The sequence below is a fragment of the Podarcis pityusensis genome (assembly GCF_964106645.2).
Source record: "Podarcis pityusensis genome assembly, chromosome: 7".
In the NCBI taxonomy this organism is placed as follows: Eukaryota; Metazoa; Chordata; class Lepidosauria; order Squamata; family Lacertidae; genus Podarcis; species Podarcis pityusensis.
Window position 1 is genome coordinate 10,732,551 of NC_138031.1, and position 21,321 is coordinate 10,753,871.

At 46.7% G+C, this 21,321-nt stretch overlaps 1 protein-coding gene across 1 annotated transcript in view; it reads right to left on the reverse strand.

Moving 5' to 3' along the window:
* The window catches only part of TG (thyroglobulin), a 177,346-nt gene that overhangs the window by 83,744 nt on the left and 72,281 nt on the right, over positions 1-21,321 (reverse strand). The window contains exons 34-39 of the mRNA XM_081014526.1: positions 21,044-21,187; positions 16,793-16,846; positions 9,925-10,059; positions 7,600-7,764; positions 4,868-5,090; positions 820-913 (exon numbers count right to left, since the gene is read on the reverse strand). Of these exons, the coding sequence (XP_080870652.1) occupies positions 820-913; positions 4,868-5,090; positions 7,600-7,764; positions 9,925-10,059; positions 16,793-16,846; positions 21,044-21,187 (815 nt within the window). The remainder of the gene's footprint in view (positions 1-819; positions 914-4,867; positions 5,091-7,599; positions 7,765-9,924; positions 10,060-16,792; positions 16,847-21,043; positions 21,188-21,321) is intronic.

Sequence of the window (21,321 nt, forward strand, 5' to 3'; positions counted from 1 at the left end):
GCACGCATTACTTGGCTGACGAACTGCGCCACAAAATTCAGAGAAGGGCTGTTTCAATGGGCTGCTGTGCCGAAGGGCTCACATATCAGTTCGAGGCGTGCAATTCATGTAGTCTCTCATTAAAAGGCAACGGGAAATTGAGTTTCTCCCCCTCCCACACTAGCAGAGGCAGGTTTAGGGCAGCGCAACCAATTCTTCCACACTGGGCGCTGCAGGTCTTTGCAGCTATAAGGCAGTGAATTGAGCAGAACAGAAGGCAAAAGGCCCAGAGGGCAGCAACTTTTGACCTCGCAAAGGGTGTCACTGAAAAGACCTACCGTATTTTTCGCTCTATAAGATGCACTTTTCCCCTTCTAAAAAATAAGGGGAAATGTGTATGCGTCTTATGGAGCGAATGCAGGCGGAAGGCTCTGCTCAGCGCTCCCTTTAAAGAGCCATGTGGAGTGTGTGTGCCCCCAAGAGCACACACTCCACACGCTTTTTAAAGGGAGTGCGGCTCTTGGGGGAGCCTTAGCCACGCACAGCCACTCCCAGGCAGGAGATGAAGGTTCCCCTTGCCCGGGAGAGGCTGCACGCAGCTATCCCATAAGCCAGGACAGCCAGCGGGATTGCTGCACAGCGATCCCGCTTGCTGTCCTGGCTTCTGGGATTCAGATTTTTTTTTTCTTGTTTTCCTCTTCCAAAAACTAGGTGCGTCTTATGGTCTGGTGTGCCTTATAGACCGAAAAATACGGTAAATCTATGGCTGATAGCAGCGGCAGTCCAGTGCTGCTGTACATGAAGAACACTGGAAAGAGGTGCCCCTGATTTAGTACTTACAGTATTAGGTGGGACATAAATGTTCAAATACAAGCAGTCTTCGCTGACAGAGGAAAGAGCAGCTCCATCATCCCCTGGTTGCCAGCAACTCGCCCTGGAGACATAAGGAAGTGTTATTACAAATGGGTGTCCATGTTTGCTTGCTTTTTAAATGAGAAACACTGGAATCAGATGGCCTGGTTCCCTACCAGTGGTGGGCTTTGGGTTTTAAAATGTCTGTGAGATGCCAAAAGTTGGCTCCACCACCCCGCCTCTCGCTCTCCGTTGTTCGTCATTGTTGTGGCACCCCCTGAGGCGAGTGCCGGATTTACATATAAGCTAAACAAGCTATAGCTTAGGGCCCCACTCTCTTGGAGGCCCCCCCAAAAAATTAAAGGGGAAAAAACTGGATGTACATTTCCAACATATAAGATAAAAAACAAATAAAATAAAACCTACATACAGCAACAGTGTTTTGTGTTGTGTAGGCTCCTGTGATGTAAGTAATGGGCCCTGCCTGATAGCCTGCTCCCTAAAATATCACTGGTTTGCTCATTTCTATATATAGGGTGCCTGTGGGTAAAACCTCAGCGCCTAGGGCTTGCCGATCGCATGGTCGGCGGTTCGAATCCCCGCAGCGGGGTGAGCTCCCGTCTTTCGGTCCCAGCTCCTGCCCACCTAGCAGTTTGAAAGCACCCCTAAGTGCAAGTAGATAAATAGGTACCGCTTTATGGCGGGAAGGTAAACGGCGTTTCCGTGTGCTGCGCTGGTGCCGGTTCGCCAGAGCAGCTTCATCACGCTGGCCACGTGACCCGGAAGTGTCTCCGGACAGCGCTGGCTCCCGGCCTCTAGAGTGAGATGGGCGCACAACCCTAGAGTCGGACACGACTGGCCCGTACGGGCAGGGGTACCTTTACCTTTACCTTTTTACATTCTGCAGGGACTGGTTGCATGGCAATTTGTGCAAATGGCTTTAGATACCTATTAGGTCTATAAATTACCATATAGCATATATTCAACACAAGAACAGCAACAATTTTTTGTTGACAAAGGACAGCTGGACATATAGAGGGCCCCATTACCTTCAGTAGCTTAGGGCCTCATCAAACCTAAATCCGGCCCTGCCTGAGGCACATGCTCAGCGCAGGTAAATCGGTCATGTTCCCCTATAAATCTGCCCCTTCTCACAATAAGCACATATAACTAAACCGTATGGATCTTCCCGCTGCCTCATCTTTTCATCCCCTCTCTCTGTTACCTCTTCTCTGTTGAAGGTTAGGACTTATGCACAAACCACACATTTAAAGCACACGGCTTCTAATAAAGACCTGATTGCTTTGATGGATTGATTTGATCATTTGTTTTCTATACCTAGAGGGCTGTCATATGGAAGATGGAGCACCTGCTCTGGAGGTTAGGACCCGAGCCAATGGTTTCAAGTAACAAGAAAGGAGGTTCCGACTAAATACCAGGAAGAACTTTTTGACTGTCAGAGCTGTTCAACAGTGGAACAGACTCCCTTGAGAGGTGGTAGATTCTCCATCCTTGGAGATTTCTAAGCAGAGGTTGGATGGTCACCTGTCATGTATGATGATCTAATTGAGGTTCCTGCATTGCAGGGGGTTGGATGAGAAGACCTCTTAGGTCTCTACCATTCTATGACTTTAGTACAAGGAGTATTTCTATAACATTAAATCATTTGTGCCACTACAGTGGTACCTTGGGTTACATACGCTTCAGGTTACATACGCTTCAGGTTACAGACTCTGCTAACCCAGAAATAGTACCTCGGGTTAAGAACTTTGCTTCAGGATGAGAATAGAAATCATGCTCCGGCGGCACGGTAGCAGCAGGAGGCCCCATTAGCTAAAGTGATGCTTCAGGTTAAGAACAGTTTTCAGGTTAAGAATGGACCTCCGGAACAAATTAAGTACTTAACCTGAGGTACCACTGTACTTGAGTGTTAACAGCTCCCTAGATGCATTTTTCCATGAGAAACACCCATGCTTTCACCTTGCCAGAGATGTTTCATATTAAGAGCACATCACCGTTGACAAAGGATGTCTGCAGTTGAAATCAAATACATGCAGAGCATAAGCACAGAACGTTTTCTGAAGCACACTTTTTTAAAAAAGAAAAAGAAAAAGCTGGTGTAGAAAACCGTGCAATATTCTGTGTGTCTTAACTGTATGTTGCTGCACACCTGGATAAACAAGATGTTGACTCTCCGGTGGGGAACAGCAAGTCTGATGTGGTTGAGTCACCCACGCGACTCAGGTGTGCAAGAAATTAGGTCAGCAAAGGTCTGGGTTCTATCACCCACCAGCGACACTGTGCAGGAGGAGGGGGGGACCATGTGGTGTAGATGATCACCACATTTTTCTAACCCCCTAAATAAACGAGTATGAAACATCAAGCTCTATGGAGACATTTATATGATTGTTTCAGCCACAAGCTGAAATAGACCTGGATGACTTACACTGTTATTTCTTCTTATAAATGCATCTCCGTGGGGTCAGAAATCATATTATGTCAGGGATGAGGAACCTGTGGCCCTCTAGATGTTGCTGATGCATTCAGAAAACAATTTGCAAACCAAAACCCAGCCACTTTTGGAAATTCACACTTCTCTGAATTTTGCAGCGCAGTTCTCCACACCCAATAATGTGTTTATTATTCATTTATTAAAGGTAAAGGTACCCCTGACCGTTAGGTCCAGTCGCAGACGACTCTGGGGTTGTGGCACTCATCTCGCTCTATAGGCCGAGGGAGCCGGCGTTTGTCCACAGACAGCTTCTGGGTCATGTGGCCAACATGACTAAGCTGCTTCTGGTGAAACCAGAGCAGCGCATGGAAGCGCCCTTTACCTTCCCGCCGGAGCAGTACCTATTTATCTACTTGCAGTTTGACACGCTGTCGAACTGCTAGGTGGGCAGGAGCAGGGACTGAGCAACGGGAGCTCACCCCGTCACGGGGATTCGAACTGCCAACCTTCTGATTGGCAAGGCCTAGGCTCTGTGGTTTAGACCATGCATTTAATATGGGGAAGTGTACATAAAAGTTTATTCTAAAAATATTAGTAAAAGTCACATCTAAAATGCATTATAATAAAGGCAACTGCTTTGCAAAAATGTGCATGCGGGGCAAAACTGCAGAAATTCTTACTAAAATACTGCTGAATTCTCACAAAGTTTTTTTAAAAAAAAATACAATTTGATATAGAAATGTGAAAAACTGAATTTAAGACTTGAAATAAAATGAGAAACTGAGGGACTGTTATTGATTGGGGTTGCATTTCATTCCTGTTTAATTGCTTTTTATTATATTTTTATTACTGCTGTTTGCCAGCTTGTGCAATTAACAGTTAGGGGTGCAAGTTAACAACTAAGTGTTTGAATAGCCCTGCAAAAATCTGGTTGTGCAAGCTGATCGAAAACTATTTTTGTTGGTGTTGTGCCACTGAATTAGCCATAAAAAGCCCAAACCGTGTTGTTTCCTAAGGCAAAAGAGTCCAAATGGTGCCCCTTCGTGGATGATAATACTAGTACAGTGGTACCTCGGGTTAAGTACTTAATTCGTTCCGGAGGTCTGTTCTTAACCTGAAACTGTTCTTAACCTGAAGCACCACTTTAGCTAATGGGACCTCCCACTGTCACCGCACCGCCGGAGCACGATTTTTGTTCTCATCCTGAAGCAAAGTTCTTAACCTGAGGTAATATATCTGGGTTAGCTGAGTCTGTAACCTGAAGCGTATGTAACCTGTAGCATCTGTAACCCGAGGTACCACTGTACTATAATTGACAATCTGCTGTTCTTTAACAGTATCCCAGAACTCATTATCTCACCTGCCGTATGTTAGGGACAGCCATGGAGCTACCAGAGATACTGGTTCAAAGAGGGGGCAACCATCAAATTCACCACCCTGCTTGTGAGTACACAGAGGCATAATGAGTAGGACTTTGATCTATACCAAGGGGACTTCGATCTGCTCCAACATGGAAGCTCTCATGCTCTTACAGTAAGTGAACAAGATTACAGTTGGCTGCCAAGGTGCCAAACACCTTCTCACCGAGTTGTGGAAGCGTTCCAGGACTCCTCCCAGATGAAAGCTTGTGGAGGACGGAACCGGTTCTCAGCCACTGGAGGACGTGCATAGGGAATCCCAAGGAACTGCCTGATCCTTTTCCAGCTGGAACCCACACGAATTGTTTGAGAAGTACCAAACAAGGTTCCTTGTGATGGGATGTGGACAGATGGAGCAGCACTTCTTTCAGCAACGGACAGGAATGCCTCTGTAGGGAGCGAAGGGAGAATAAATCAAACCTTTACGAATCTGCTCCCGATTAACTGAAAGATTCCTAAGAAGGCTGGGCTCCATTTGGGATGCCACTGTCAGGAGTGTGTGCAGGAGCCGGGCCCTGTGACCAGTAGGGCTTTGCAGGACTGGGGCCTTCCTAAGTTTGTTCTGGAGAGGCAAGGCACGGCTGCACAGGTGAGGCCGCTTGGTAACTCACTGCACCTGGTGGCAAGAGCCGGGAAGGGATATAAGGTCAGCATTTCCCTTCGGCTCTTTGCCTTAGCAACACGTTTCTTGCCTCGTTGTGTTTGGCTTCTTGCTTCCTGATCCTCAGACCTTGGCTTCTTGACTCCTTGCTTCTCGATCCTTGGACCCTTGACTTTGTGACTCCCTGCTTCCTGACCCTTGGACCCCTGGCTTCTGGACTCTCGTTCCTGCTCTCACCCCACCATCTTGCCCCCGGTCCCGACGTCCTCAGCCAGGACTTTGACCACCTGCAAACCGGACCGTGACAGCCACAAAGCAATTAAGTCTTTTTTAGAGCCTAGATCTAGGTCTAAGTCTGGCTTTGGATGGCTCAGTTGGTTAGAGCGTGGTGCTGATAACGCTAAAGTTGCAGGTTCAATCCCCGAATGGGACAGCTGCATATTCTTGCGTTGCAGGGGGTCAGACTAGATGATCCTCAGGGTCCTTTCCAACTCTACATTTTGATTATTAAATCTGTTTTAGGGCCTAAATCTAGGTCAAGCCTGAGCATAGCCCTGCAGATGCAACGACTATCCTCAAACCAGGTTTCATGGGAAGAGGTCTCAGAAGGTGCTTTGAGATTATTCAATCTTACTATTTCCAGTTAGGCTTGTTAAAAAATTCTGTTTCATTGATCCATCAGCTTGTTTGGAGGAAGGTCCATTTGGAAAGAACAGAGTGTTTTCCAAACTCGACCCCGCCACACCCAATATGTCCTGTTGGTAGTCTAATTTCTGCCACACTTATTTCATCTCTAGGTTCACAATATTTTGTGGGGGGGATTTTAGTCTAATGAGCACCGGTTGTGGATCCCTAACATACATTGTTCCTAGAAAGTGGCTCAAACTGTTTCACTCAGGAAGAAGAAATAATGGTTCCAGCCGCTAGTTGGGCTCATCACTATCACACCATTATTATTATTTTTTTAAAATGGTAGTTATTTTGTGGGTTAAAATGGTTGCATCTGCAATGAGAAGATTTTATATGAGTGTCTGGGACAACCCAGTCAGGTACGCAGGGTGCAAATGTTGTTGTTGTTGTTTTCATTTTGCAATGAAAAAACATAACCCAACACACCCAAGTACCAAAGAACTTTCACCGCTAAGTTTAAAGAGTTAGAATCATAGAATCGTAGAGTTGGGCTCGAACCTACGACCTTAAGGTTAAGAATCTCATGCTCTGCCAACAGAGCTACCATGAATGAGCTGTTGTTTTTTGAATAGCGACTACAGCAAACTGTGAAGGTGGTACAAGCACTGCATTGGCCACTCACCCAGGATGCCTCGCTTTGAGGAAGGACCCCTGAGCCCTTTCCTACACTGAGGCAGGGAGAAGGTGTATGGGGCAACAGAAAGCCACTAATAACGCAATGTTGAAAGAAAAAAAAAGGGAAACGGGGGAGAGACAATGGAGCCTGGAGTCTGGAAGAGGCAGCATGGGATATTGGCAGCTGATACCCTTGCTCTCATTTCCCACCTTGTAAAACTAAGAATAACAGGTTTACAGACCTGAATATTCCCTCCTACCTGAACATAATATTGTCCCTTTTTGCAAGGTCATTGACAGTCATGCTGGTGTACTTCTGTCAAATGCGCTGCTATTAAAAGGTAAAGGTAAAGGACCCCTGGATGGTTAAGTCAAGTCAAAGGTGACTATGGGGTTGCTGCGTTCATCTCGCTTTCAGGCTGAGGGAGCAGGACTAGACCACTTCTGGTACAACAGAACACTGTGATGGAAGCCAGAGCGCACCATTTACCTTCCCGCCACAGTGGTACCTATTTACAGTGGTGCCTCGCAAGACGAAAATAATTCGTTCCGTGAGTCTTTTCGTCTTGCGATGTTTTTCGTCTTGCGAAGCACGGTCCGTCGCAACTGCGCCTCTTCAAGCGGCTTTAAGAAAAAAGCGCAAGACGTTTTCGTCTTGCGAAGCAAGCCCATAGGGAAATTCGTCTAGCGAAGCAACGCAAAACCGAAAAACCCTTTCGTCTAGCGGGTTTTTCGTCTTGCGAGGCATTCGTCTTGCGGGGCACCACTGTATCTACTTGCACTGGTGTGCTTTTGAACTGCTAGGTGGCAGGAGCTGGGACAGAGCAACGGGAGCTCGCTGTGTCATGGGGATTTGAACCGCTGACCTTCCGATCGGCAAGCCCAAGAGGCTCAGTGGTTTAGACCACAGCGCCACCTGCGCCTACTCTGCCAGTGTAGGCAAATAAGAAAACACATGCCTTCTTCCTCTGACCCTTCTGCCACAGGCTTACCTTGCCTGCGATAAATATAGGTAGCTGGCTCCTTCAGCAAAAGTCGACAGTGGGGGCCTTCAAGGCCAAGTATGCAAGTCTGTGTTTCTGGGTAAAATATGCACCGCATCACTGAAGCCTGTGGTTCAAGAGTAGTCACCAAGCATGACTTGTCCTTCGAGCAGGCTGTTGAGAACGAAAGAAAAGGTCTGCAAGTTAGGTGGATGGATGGACAGACAGATAAGCAATGAGAAGCACAAAGCTATTTTGATAGACCAATGAGGAGAGATATCATTATATATAGGTAAATGAATGGAGAATATGGCTGGAGTTGGCACCACCCAAGGTTGGGCATCTGCCAGGGAAGGGCCCTGTACTTGGGAAACCATTTGTGAAGGTGGAGTAAGGATCACAGAAGACAGGGCTGGCCCACTCATGAGGCAATGTGAGGCGGCCGCCTCAGGCAGCAGGAGCTACAGGGGCAGGAGGTCCCAATATAGATCATTGCTCAACCCTTCTTCCCTGGCAGGGAGGGGGATGCCATCTTTGCCTCAGGGGTCAAAATGTCTTGGGCCGGCACTGACTGAAGGTAATGAACAAAGCACTCTTGCTGAGCGCGAGACATTTCTGCAGGTGTAGTCCAAGGAATTAGCCCCTCAGCAGATCTTCCCGCCAATGGCTCAATCATAGTGTCTTACCAAAAAGATAATAGTAGTAGTAGTAGTAGTAGTAATAATAATATAATTAATAAATTATTTGTATCCCGCCCTCCCCGGCCAAAGCCGGGCTCAGCGCAGCTAACAACAAGTAAAATTACATAAAATTACATAAAATTGTACATAAATTGTACATAAAATTACACAGCCAATTAATTAAAATACATTCTAAAATCAATTCAGAATCAAATTAATGGCAACCATTGGGTTAGAGTTCTATGAGGATTACAGAAGGAGAGAGGGGGTCAGACATCTGGCCTGGTGGAACAGCTCTGTCTTGCAAGCCCTGCAGAAAGATGTCAAGTCTCGCAGGGCCCTAGTCTCTTGTGACAGAGCGTTCCACCAGATCGGGGCCATGGCCAAAAAAGCCCTGGCTCTGGTCGAGGCCAGCCTAACCTCCTTGTGGCCCAGGATCTCCAAGATGTTTTTATTTGAAGACCGTAAGGTCTTCCATGGGACATACCAGGAGAGGCGGTCCCGTAGGTAAGAGGGTCCTAGGCCGTATAAGGCTTTAAATGTTAAAACCCAGAGAAAGATGGAGAAGCAAATGAAGGAAGGAAAATATACAGATAGCTGGATGAAGACAGGTAAAGAAATTTATAGACATATTGATGGGATAAAGGGAAAAGGAAGAACACAATCAAGTTAGGGAATGGTTTTCAAATACGATTTTGCACTCACCTGTTAACAAGTCATGCACATGTCTATTTGTGCATGCACTCATTATTCCCCCCCCCTTGAAAAAACAACAACACCCAAAACTTTTTTCTTTTTTTTAAAAAAAAACCTGCTCCAATAATTGGTGGTTGTGCTTTCGTGACGTCACAAGCATTGGCCAATCCATGGCATCCACAGCCAGCCTACGCTGCAAATGTGCAGAGTAATTTTTTCAGATATCAAGCCAAAAGGAGCAAAATATTTGGGCTGAAAAGTTTGCTTGAAATGAGGGAACTTCCAAACTGACCCTGCTGCTCTACAGATGTTACCATTTTCATCCTCAGACAAGCAGACAATAAGATTCAGCTGAGTCTGGTTTGGGGTTGTTGTTTTTTGGTGTGTGTGTGTTTTTATAAGCCAAGCAAAAACCCTAAATAACACTAACAAGCAGGCTCAAAAAGCTGAATCAAGAACTAAGGCCTAGTTCCTCACGGAGTTAGGAATCTGTTAGATACTCAGGCAAGACTTTATTTGTTCATACACAGAAAAGCACTGCAAAACTAAGGAAGGTTCTCGGTTACGTTTATCTGCCTTGCAGATCACAAAGCCTTTCAACAAAAGGAGGGTAATGCAAGACTCCTATAAAGGAAGTGGCAGGAAACCAAGCAAATAGAACTTGAGGGAACTATATTGCGCTTTTTAAAAGTTTCACAATTCAGCAACTTATTTTGCCTCCTCTGTCGATTAATTAGCAGATCCAGTTTGAAACAGTTCATCTACATCCCTCTCACTTTTTTAAACGATTCAATCACCTATTGAATTGTCCCAGAAGTGATGGACCAGTTGGTGTGAAGGGTATAGGCAATGACTTTCCGAAGCATCACCTGTTTAAGTGAAATCATGTATACTGTATTTGGAACACCATTGGAAAAGCCTGGAGAAAAAACAATGGAATTAATAGGAAGCTTCTCACCTGAAAGGCAAAAGTCTCGCAAGGTGGCAAAATCACTGGAACCATCTCTGCTGATGTGCAGAATGTCAATCTTTGAAATGGAGGAATCGATGAGAACTGAGGCCCTGTCCACACGCTGCCAGTTGTCCAAAATCACTAGGAATCAAAATGCAGAAGAGTGAAATTCCACAAAGCATTAATTGATATTTTCCAGAACAACATGGAGCAACTTCATGTATCCCAGTGGTCAAATATTTAGATGATAGAAGGATGCCTTTGCCCGACTCTGACTTTGATCTAATAATGGAACTATTCTGTGGCTCAGCTGGGCAACCCAGTAAACTAGGAATAGCCATCATGGCTCCCTCCAGATGTTGCCCAACTATAGAACCCATCATCCTTGATCACGGGGCGTCCAAAAACATCTGGAGGGCACCGCGTTGGTTACCCCTGAAGTAAACACACACTGGATAGAGCTTTCTCATTATGCAGAGATAATGCTTAGACTCAAGACCCTTTTATTCCTGGTTCAATGAGCTTTTATGGACTGTGTTCTGGATTTGCCAGGGCATTCACAAGAGCTATTCAGTGCATCAAGGTCGCTGAGGGGGAAATCTACTTAATTTACCTTACAAACACTTTTAAGAGTAACATAATAAAGACTCCCCTAAGCATATAGGGAAGGATGGATCTGTACTCCCATCAGCCAACCCCTTTGAAAGAGGCCCTTGAGAAAGTTAGCTATGTGAATCAGATCTTTGTATTCCTTATCTCATACAATACTTATCTTATACAGTGGTATCTCGGGTTAAGAACTTAATTCGTTCCGGAGGTCCGTTCTTAACCTGAAACTGTTCTTAACCTGAAGCACCACTTTAGCTAATGGGGCCTCCTGCTGCTGCCGCGCAGCTACTGCACAATTTCTGTTCTCATCCTGAAGCAAAGTTCTTAACCCGAGGTACTATTTCTGGGTTAATGGAGTCTGTAACCTGAAGCGTATGTAACTCGAGGTACCACTGTACGATACTTAGTCCCAATGTTTTATTTCCAGAGTGAACTTTTGCAGAATTGGGCATTTCAAAAGTACACATTGGGTTTTAAAAAATAATAATACTGCAATTCATGCATTCCTCTTTTGCCTTGAAAACAACAACAAAAAGGGGAAGCTTTTCAGCAACATGAATGTAAGCAACATGTTTTTAAAGTATAATTACACATCAATTTTCTGCAGTCAGCAACTGCGTTCCAAAGCGGTGGAAGTGGTATGTCTAGGTCCAGACACAAAGCTGAAAATGACTAGTTATGCTCTTTAGAAAAAGAATAGGCTTTGTCTGGATTCCATTGTGAGCCAAATTGTCTGGTTTCCTTGATGGTTTTCAGATGCATTCATTGCAATAGCGTTCCCGTTCACGATCATGTCTACTGACTCAGTCAGCAAACTTGAGCAAGTCTTGAAACCTCATGTACCACAATATTACGGCTACAGAGGCAAATGTTTTGCCTTCAGGCATGTTAATTGGGAATAATTCTGTGTGACTCAACTTGTCGATGACAACATGGCCAGAACAATACGTTTGGGCCCACTTGAGTCTGTTTTACCATGAAGAAATGAGTCGTCTTATTTGCTTTTCGATACATCAGAGACCACCTTCTATGAAAGGGCAGAGTCTTAATGCAGACTTTGCAAATGAGCAGAAAGGCCAGGGTGCTTTGAAATAGCCATGGCACAGGGAAGATCCAATTGCAATCCTACTCACAAGTAGGCAACCATTTCGCACATTGCCTCCTGGGGAGTCTTCCTGGGAGGAGGGTGGGCAAATGTCACTGGTGAGTGGGACAAGAGGCAAAGGCAGGCAAAACAATGAATGTAAATCTTCGTACTGTAAGCCAGTTTCTACACCCATCCACACACCCCTCTGACTTCCATCCAAGGAAGAATGAAGCAGAGTTCGAGGGCACATTCCAGCTGGGCAGAAACACTCAAAGAAGTTGCAAAGCAGAACCAACGAAGGATATGGCTTGGGGAGGGGGGTGTAGCCTGAGGAGCATTTCAGGGGCCAGACAGAAAGGCTTGGAGGGCCACATTCAGTCCCACTCAGTTGTATCGTTCACATTTCATATGGATCTAAAGAAAACTACCAGTCCCATTTAGCAGAAAACTCAAAACCAGATTCTGCTACCAGAGGAGGCGAGCGGCAATGCTTTATCTGAACTGAACTGTAATACCATGCCATGCTAAAGGTAGGGTATTGCATGTCTGGGCACACAGAAAATTCAACAAAAGCTCCCTACAAATAGAACTGCTGCAGAATAATGGGAAGACAGTCTGAACCTTTCTCCCTAGCATACTAATGACTGCCATATGACACTCACCTAAGCCAAACCAGTCGTGTTGTTTGAACCCTGATTCTTTAGCTCATGGTTACAGGAGAGAGCTTAACCCCAAGCCTTGGTTCAGAGTGTGGGAGCGAAAAGGACTGAAGAGAAGTGTCCCCAAGATCCCCTATAGTCACCTGCCTATTAACACCCCACTAAGCCATGGCGCTGTGGTCTAAACCACTGAGGGCTTTCCGATTGGAAAGTCGGTGGTTCGAATCCCCATGACGGGGTGAGCTCCCATTGCTCAGTCCCAGCTGCTGTCAACCTAGCAGTTCGAAACCACATCAAAGTGCAAGTGGATAAATAGGTACCGCTCCGGCGGGAAGGTAAATGGTGTTTATATGCGCTGCTTTGGTTTCGCCAGCAGCGTCTTAGACATGCTGGCCCCGTGACCCAGAAGCTGTCTGCGGACAAACGCCGGATCCCTCGGCCTATAGAGCGAGATGAGCGCCACAACCCCAGAGTCATCTGCGACTGGACCTAATGGTCAGGGGTCCCTTTACCTTTACCTTTAATGCAGTGTGGCATCACTGCAAGACCATACAGAGAAATTTACAACCACAGTGTCTTGGAGAGAGAGAGAAAGAAAAAAAGCCTAAGGTAATTTGGAAGATTCAGAACAGATTTTAAAAAGTACTTCTTTGCACAACTCATTGTTAGACTACGGAACTCTCTGCCACAGGAGGAAGTGACAGCCACCAACTTAGATGGCTTTAAAAGGGGATTGGACAGTCTATCGATGGCCACTAGCTAAGGTGGCTCTGTTCTGCGTCCACGACTAGATGCAGCAATGCTTCGGAATTCCAGTTGCTGGAAACCACAGGAAGGTAGAGTGATCTTATGCTCAGATCCTGCTTTCTGGTTTCGCACAGGCATCTGGTTGGCCGCAGTGAGAACAGGATGCCGGACTAAATGGGCCATTGGCCTGACCCAAAAGGCTCTTCCAAAGAAGGCTGATCACCGAATAATTGATGCTTTTGAATTATGGTGCTGGAAGAGATTCTTGAGAGTCCCATGGAATGCAAGAAGATCAAACCTCTCCACTCTTAAGGAAATCAGCCCTGAGTGCTCACTGGAAGGACAGATCGTGAAGCTGAGGCTCCAAGACTTTGGCCACCTCATGAGAAGAGAAGACTCTCTGGAAAAGACCCTGATGTTGGGAAAGATGGAGGGCACAAGGAGAAGGGGACGGCAGAGGACAAGATGGTTGGACAGTGTTCTCGAAGCTACCAGCATGAGTTTGACCAAACTGCAGGAGGCAGTGGAAGACAGGAGTACCTGGCGCGCTCTGGTCCATGGGGTCATGGAGTCGGACACGACTAAATGACTAAACAACAACATGACCTTAACTTTCTGGCATTGCTTTTTCCTCTGGGTGGCACAGGTGTCTCTACACACCATCCTACCCCAGGTCAATTGGTTTGTGCCTGACGTGACCACGACGAAGGGACCTTCTACAGCATCCCTGCAGGTGCCTCAACTCTACACAGCTTCCATGTCGCTGAGAAATTTCCCTATTCAACTCAAACCAGACTGTGCCAACCCGACCACATTTCGGTAGCTGCCTTCGTCGCATAATTGTAGCCTTCAGCGTCCAACGATGCCTGTAACTTTTATTGTTAAATTACAGGCATTCCGTGAAGATGGTTTCTGCTTTCCATATGTTATTTGTGCTGGAATGCAGGAAGTGTATCAAGAGCACAGTTGGGTTGGGTCATGAGTTATATGGGACTTATGGTGCTGGAGGAGACTCTTGAGAGTCCCATGGACTGCAAGAAGATCAAACCTATCCATTCTGAAGGAAATCAGCCCTGAGTGCTCACTGGAAGGACAAATCCTGAAGCTGAGGCTCCAATACTTTGGCCACCTCATGAGAAGAGAAGACTCCCTGGAAAAGACCCTGATGTTGGGAAAGATGGAGGGCACAAGGAGAAGGGGACGACAGAGGACGAGATGGTTGGACAGTGTTCTCGAAGTGAGTTTGACCAAACTGCGGGAGGCAGTGGAAGACAGGAGTGCCTGGTGTGCTCTGGTCCATGGGGTCACGAAGAGTCGGACACGGCTAAACGACTAAACAACAACAACAACAAGTGTCTATCCAGGACTTCAGTGTGAAATCATCATTCCCACAATCCAGAAATGTCTGCGTTTCCCACTAACAAGTGCTTTCTGAATACTCCGAAAGCTACTTTTCCATGCTGCACAAAGGATTGTGCACTGTTCAAAATATGTGGGTTGTTTTATTTTTTTCTTATTTAGGAGAAATTCAAACCGAATTACATTTATTTCAAGAATGCGCCCTGCACACATGTTTTTGCCAGTCAGTCTAGGTGGAAAGGACAGAATACACCATGTGCTATTCCCCCGCACACCCACACCCACAAAACTCTTCTTGTATAATAACTATAATCTTGCCCCTGGGAGTACTACTTTTCTCTGCACACAAAGCTGTTATTTCATGGCACGGAGAAGCTATCAGATGTGAAATGGAAGCCTTCTGCATTCCTTGGGTGGTGCCTGTTGTGGCACAGGGCATCGGGCGCAGGGGAAAGCGAGAGCACCAGATGTTTATCTCCATTTTAAAATAGGTTGCTTATAAATAGGGCAGAGCCTCCCTCTCCGAAATGGGTACTTACAAGCCCAGTTACGCCGCATACCCATGGCCTATTTGAGGTTATATACCTGAACAATCTCAGCTGAATTACTTCGGCGCACGCTTCAAAAGGGTTTCTAAGGTAGGGATAGCCCTCCAGATCCTGTCAGACTCCAGCTCCCATCAGCCCCAGCCAACATGGCCAAAGTGAGAGACGGTGGGAGTTGTAGTCTGTTCACAACTGGAGCGCCACAAGTCCCCCATCCAAGGTCTAAGGAAAGCTTCAGTCGAGTTCCCATAGAGCCCAAATTAGTGTGCCAGAGATGAGAGGTGGCCTATTCTGGCTTGAAAGTGAAGTACCTCATAAAAACTACAGGGAGGAAGCTCTCCTGGAGCAGACCAAAACAAACCCTCCAACATTTCTCCGATAAAAATTGGGGCATTCCATTCTTTAATGATAATTTTACTACAGTGGTACCTCGGGTTACAGACGCTTCGGGTTAAAGATGCTTCAGGTTACAGACTCTGCTAACCCAGAAATAGTACCTCGAGTTAAGAACTTTGCTTCAGGATAAGAACAGAAATCGCATGGCGGTGGCACGGCAGCAGCGGGAGGCCCCATTAGCTAAAGTGGTACCTCAGGTTAAGAACAGTTTCAGGTTAAGAATGGACCTCCAGAACAAATTAAGTTCTTAACCCGAGGTACCACTGTATTTATACCCCACACATCCTACTGGGTTGCCCCAGGCACTCTGGGCAGCTTCCAACATACAAAAAAAAATTTAAACTTTTTTAAAAAACAAAAACAAAACCCTTCCCTATACAGTTGTACTTCGGAAGTCAAACGGAATCCGTTCTGGAAGTCTGTTAGACTTCTAAAACATTTGACTTCCAAAGTGCAGCTTCTGATTGGCTGCAGGAAGCTCCTGCAGCCAACCAGAAGCCATGGAAGCCCTGTTGGACATTCGGCTTCTAAAAGAACGTTCAAAAACTGGAACACTCACTCCCGGTTTTTGATCGTTCAGTAGCCGAAACGTACAAGTTCCGGGGCGTTCGAGAACCAAGGTACCACTGTACAGTATTGCCTTTAGATGGCTCGGGGGTCGGATAACTCCATACCCTCCTACATTTCTCCAATGAAAATAGGGGCATTCTAAGGGAAAGTGGGACATTCCGGGATCAAATCAGAAACCGGGACAGCTTCTCTAAATCAGGGACATCCCTGGGAAATAGGGACACTTGGAGGGTCTGCCAAAGTCCCACCTAGTCTAGCCAGGCATCCTGTTCCCACGGTGGCTTGTGGGGAAGCCCTCTAGCAGAATTGGAGCATAAGATCGAGGGTTTCCACCAACTGGCATTCAGATAATATAGTACTTAGCCACCGTGGCTAGCAACAGCTGAAGGCCTTGTCCTCCCCAAATTTGCCTACTTCCCTTTTAAAACTATCCAAGATGGCGGCCATCACCACAGCTTGTAAGTGTGAATTCTGTAGTTTAACTATGGAACCACGTGTGAAGACCTATCTCCTTTTACCTGTCCTAAATCTGTCAACCATCAGGCTCACTGGGTTGTAGTATTATGGAAGAATGGACAAGAGTCTCTTCGACCACTTTTTCCACATGATACCTAATTTTAGCCATCTCTTATCATTCTTCCTCTTCACCCAGCTCATCTTTTTTTCTTTCTTCCCTAAGCTAAAAAGCCCCAAACATTGTAAGCTTTCTTTATAAGGGAAACCCCTTGATCGTTTTGGCTGTCTGAAAAAGCTGTGTTAAACGTCATGAAGACTGTGGGGAAAACCAGCATTCTTAGGTTTGGAACAAACAAAAAAATGGAGGGCCAGCAATATTGAAAAGAGGAAGAACTAAAGGTCAGAGATGCTTCATTATTTCTATGGTGTTCTTGTTTTCTCCTTACCATTTTCTTGACTTCTTGGTAGAACAACAGGTGGACAGACGGTGGGGACTTTAGCTGTTGGAGGAGGAAAGAAGCCATTAAACATTATAAATGTATTTATTTGCAAAAAATAATTATTATAATCTTGGAGCACTTAAATCAATGGGACGTGGCAAAGTCCTTCTGTCCGATTATTGGTTAAAAATAAAGTGAGCAGAGTGCCTTTCTATTGCTGCCTCTGCCAAAGAAAACGCTCACATCTGAGTGAGGCAAGGAGACCAAAACACTCATTAGGGGATCCATACTGCAGGTGGAGCTGTGGTCTAAACCACTGAGCCTCTTGGACTTGCTGATCGAAAGGTCAGTGGTTCGAATCTGCACGATGGAGTGAGCTCCCCTTGCTCTGTCCCAGATTCTGCCAATCTAGCAGTTCTAAAGCACACCAGTGCAATTAGATAAATAGGTACCACTGTGGCGGGAAGGCAAACGGTGTTTCCGTGCACTCTGGTCTCCGTCACAGTGTTCCGTTGCGCCAGAAGCAGTTTAGTCATGCTGGCCACATGACCCGGAAAGCTGTCTGTGGACAAACGCCGGCTCCCTCAGCCTGAAAAGCGAGATGAGCGCCGCAACCCCATAGTCACCTTTGACCGGATTTAACCATCCAGGGGTCCTTTACCTTTTTACCATACTGCAAGCAAAAGTCAATGGTATTTGGAAGAAGGAATTGATGCAACAACATATGCAGGAGCTGACTGGACAGGTCTTACTTACAGTAGCTTTGCGCAGTAAAACCTATTCTATGCATATTTATGCTGCGGCCCGGTCCGTATTGTATGTACCAGGCTGACATTATGTGCTCATCGTCAAATGCAGCCATATATTATAGCCTGCAAGGTGCTTCTCAACCCAGCTGACATACAGAAGGGTTATTCAGCCCCCTTGTGGGCTTTCTTCCATGTTCAGCTGGCAGGTTTGCATTCAGCGCTGTGCATGCAGGTCCTGCCACAGCTGACCTCAGCTTGGGTAGTCCTGCCAGTGGATTTAACCACAGAGCCTAGGACTTGCCGATCAGAAGGTCGGCGGTTCAAATCCCCGCGACGGGGTGAGCTCCCGTTGCTCGGTCCCAGCTCCTGCCAACCTAGCAGTTTGAAAGCACGTCAAAGTGCAAGTAGATAAATAGGTACCGCTCCGGCGGGAAGGTAAACGGCGTTTCCGTGCGCTGCTCTGGTTCGCCAGAAGTGGCTTAGTCATGCTGGCCACATGACCCGGATACTGTACGATGGCTCCTTTGGCCAATAAAGCGAGATGAGCGCCACAACCCCAGAGTCGTCCACGACTGGACCTAACGTTCAGGGGTCCCTTTACCTTTACTTTATCCTAAGGTACTGCTGCCTCTCACCCTCCTCTGTTTCCTTTGCATCATCCCTCATCACTAAAATATAGATTCTTCAGGCTACATATTGCACACAGCTTCCCCCGGAGAATTCCAGGAACCGTAGTTTGCCCCTCTCAGAGCTACAATTCCCAGCACCCTTAGCAAATTACAGTTCCCGGGATTATTTGGGGTGCTTTAAATGCACAGTGTGGACATAACTGCAGTGGTTGTTGTTGTTTTTTTGCTAGCGTTGTACTATAAAGAACCATACAGGGTAATAGCATAGGTAAAAAATAAATACATAAATAGGCAACATTTTCCATTTCTGCTTCTCTGTTTCTTTGAGTAAACAAAAGCCAGATTTGCTTGAAAGGAAATTTCAAGAAACTCCACCCACCCGTACAGGATGCCACTGTGGTCAGCTAGTTATACAGAACAGAGTTTCGCTGCTCAGTATAGTTTAAGGGTCAGCGAGAAGATGAATAAAATATAAACACTGTTTTAGGCTGAAATATGGGCGCCTACAGAAAAAGCCATCATCTGCGAGCTGGGTTCTAATTATCTGCCCCACTCTATAAAAAGGCCCAAAAGTTCAGTGGAGTTCAGCTACAAAAAAAAATTAACTTCTTTACATTCCAGATTGCCTACGCCTTTGGGATATTAAGCTATACAAAGGGAAGCTTTGCTGTCTCTGCGTTAAACAAATAATCGCTTACACATGTGCATCAGACAATATGAATGAAATCTTTTGATGCAAAAATGGGCAGGGCAGGCCACACTCAAAAGCTGGGGGAGGAGGCTCATCTCATTGAATTCCTGGTGTGATTAAATGGAAGCAATTTTCAGGTTGGGGTTTTTTGGGGGGAGGGGTGTATTTGTGCATGAGTACATCAGCCTTCCCCAACGTAGTTCCTTCCATATGTTTTGAGCAACAACCTCAGCCAGCACAGTCAATGGTCAGGGATGATGGAAGTTGTAGCCCCAAAAATTTGGAATGGCATCATGTTGGAGAAGGTGAATGGAAGTTTATACACAAACACCTGGGAACCAGGCAGAGGGCCTTCTCGGTAGTGGCACCCGCCCTGTGGAACGCCCTCCCACCAGATGTCAAAGAGAACAACAACTACCAGACTTTTAGATGACATCTGAAGGCAGCCCTGTTTAGGGAAGCTTTTAATGTTTGATGCATTACTGTATTTTAATATTTTGTTGGAAGCCGCCCAGAGTGGCTGGGGAAACCCAGCCAGATGGGCAGGGTATAAATAATATATTATTATTATTATTATTACTACACTGGTTGCTGGCGTCCATCTGTTGTCTCGAGAGGCAATGAAGTGCACCTCCAGGGGTGAGCATGGAGGTCCTGGGTTGGGCTGCCCAGATGACAAGACCCCCTTCTCAGCCTTGCTGATGTGGTCCAAAGGAAAGCAGAGCAATACGTTTGACACCAGCTTGGCTGCAGCAGTTGCCAGAAGGAGGCGTACAAGGCGCCAATCAACCACCAAAGGGACTCCAGTCTGGATTTGTGTAGGGTTCACTCCTTAGCCTTTTCTTCTCCCAAAGATGTCCCAGAAGGCAAAGGAGGTTTAGCATCAGAGTTTTCCTCCTCCTTCCTGGGCTGCCTTCCCAAATTGACAAGCCCCATCTGCCCCTCACTCTCCTTTACAACATCTGCAGAAATTGCCTTCTTGATCATTGGACCCACTATTTGTCCTTTCAATTCACCAGAGCCTGTCTTTGCATGCAGCCGAAGTCCCTAACTCGCCAAAGGTTTTAGCTACCCTCACCTGGTTTAGCCAGTCAGCCAAAGCCATTTTCCAGGGTGTGGCTGTTGCGTGGCTAGACCCCTCCCCCATGTGAAATGAAGACACAGGACACATTGATTAGTGTTAATGGGCATAAACAGGCCACAACTTTATTGATTACAGAATTGAAAGGTATTGGCCTTAGGCATTGGCTCCTATCGACTACCCGGCATGCAGACCGGGAAAGGTTAACCACAAACCGAGGGAGTCCTGTTGAAGTACGCCAACTAGGATCCCACGGGTGTCACCGCTCGGGGGCGTGCCGGGGCCCTCACCTCCCTAGGTTTCGGACAAGGCAACGCCCCCCGGAGTCCTTTACCGGACTACCCTTTTCTTGGGGGAAGGTGATGGCGCTTCCTTCCCCCCCATTCGTTTGCATAACAATAAACCCCTGCCAATGCCTAACCGCCACTCGAGCAAAGCTCGCCGCCGATACCTTCAAACCTGTAACCAACTCCTAATCCCTGCTATGATGTCCACTAGCCAAATATCGTTACCCGCATCGAGGGGAAAGAGGGCGGTCCCCGGGCGTGCCTGGCCTTAAATATGCCAAGCCACGCCTCCCCGGCCCGCCGATTGGCGGATCAGGTCGCAGGCACGCCCGGGGATTCCCCTGATCTCGCGGGGGCAATAGGCCAGCCCCCGCGTGTGTGGGAGGGGGTCGCCCGCAACCCCCTCTCCTCGCGAGGTCGGAAATGGCTCTGTCGCATGCTGACAGCTTCTAGGAGCCGCAGGTGAGTACAGGGTGGGGACTACCCCAGAAGAAGCATTACACCCCACCCCAAACATGGCATATACCCCATTACATAATATTACAGTCAAACCTTGGATCCCAAACACCTCCGTTTTGGAACGTTTCGGCTCCCAAATGCCAAAAACCCAGAAATAAATGCTCCAGTTTTCGAACGTTTTTCGGAAGCCGAACTCCAACACGGCTTCTGCTGAGTGCAGGAAGCTCCTGCAACCAATTGGAAGCCACACCTTGGTTGTCAAACATTTCAGAAGCCGAACGGTCTTCCGGAACAGATTACGATCGACAACCAAGGTTTGACTGTATATATAAAATATTACAGCGTTCACGCTGCGACTCACCTGTTCTTTGATACCAACCAAAGGGATGGACCCTGGTTTCTTTTTCTGCAGATGTGCAATCTGAAAGCTGCCAGTCGCTTCTTAGTTCCTCACTGCATGTTTGGATTCCCAAATTGTTCAGAACCAAGCACAAGACCTTGCCTCCTGCAAGGGGAAGGAATATGCATTAATGGCGGCCCCCTTTTCTACAGAGGGGTGGGATTCAATGTGGCATTCTTACGATTGTTCCGACAGTGCAAGCACTTCTGCTTACAAAATGGAACGCTCTCCTATTTCCT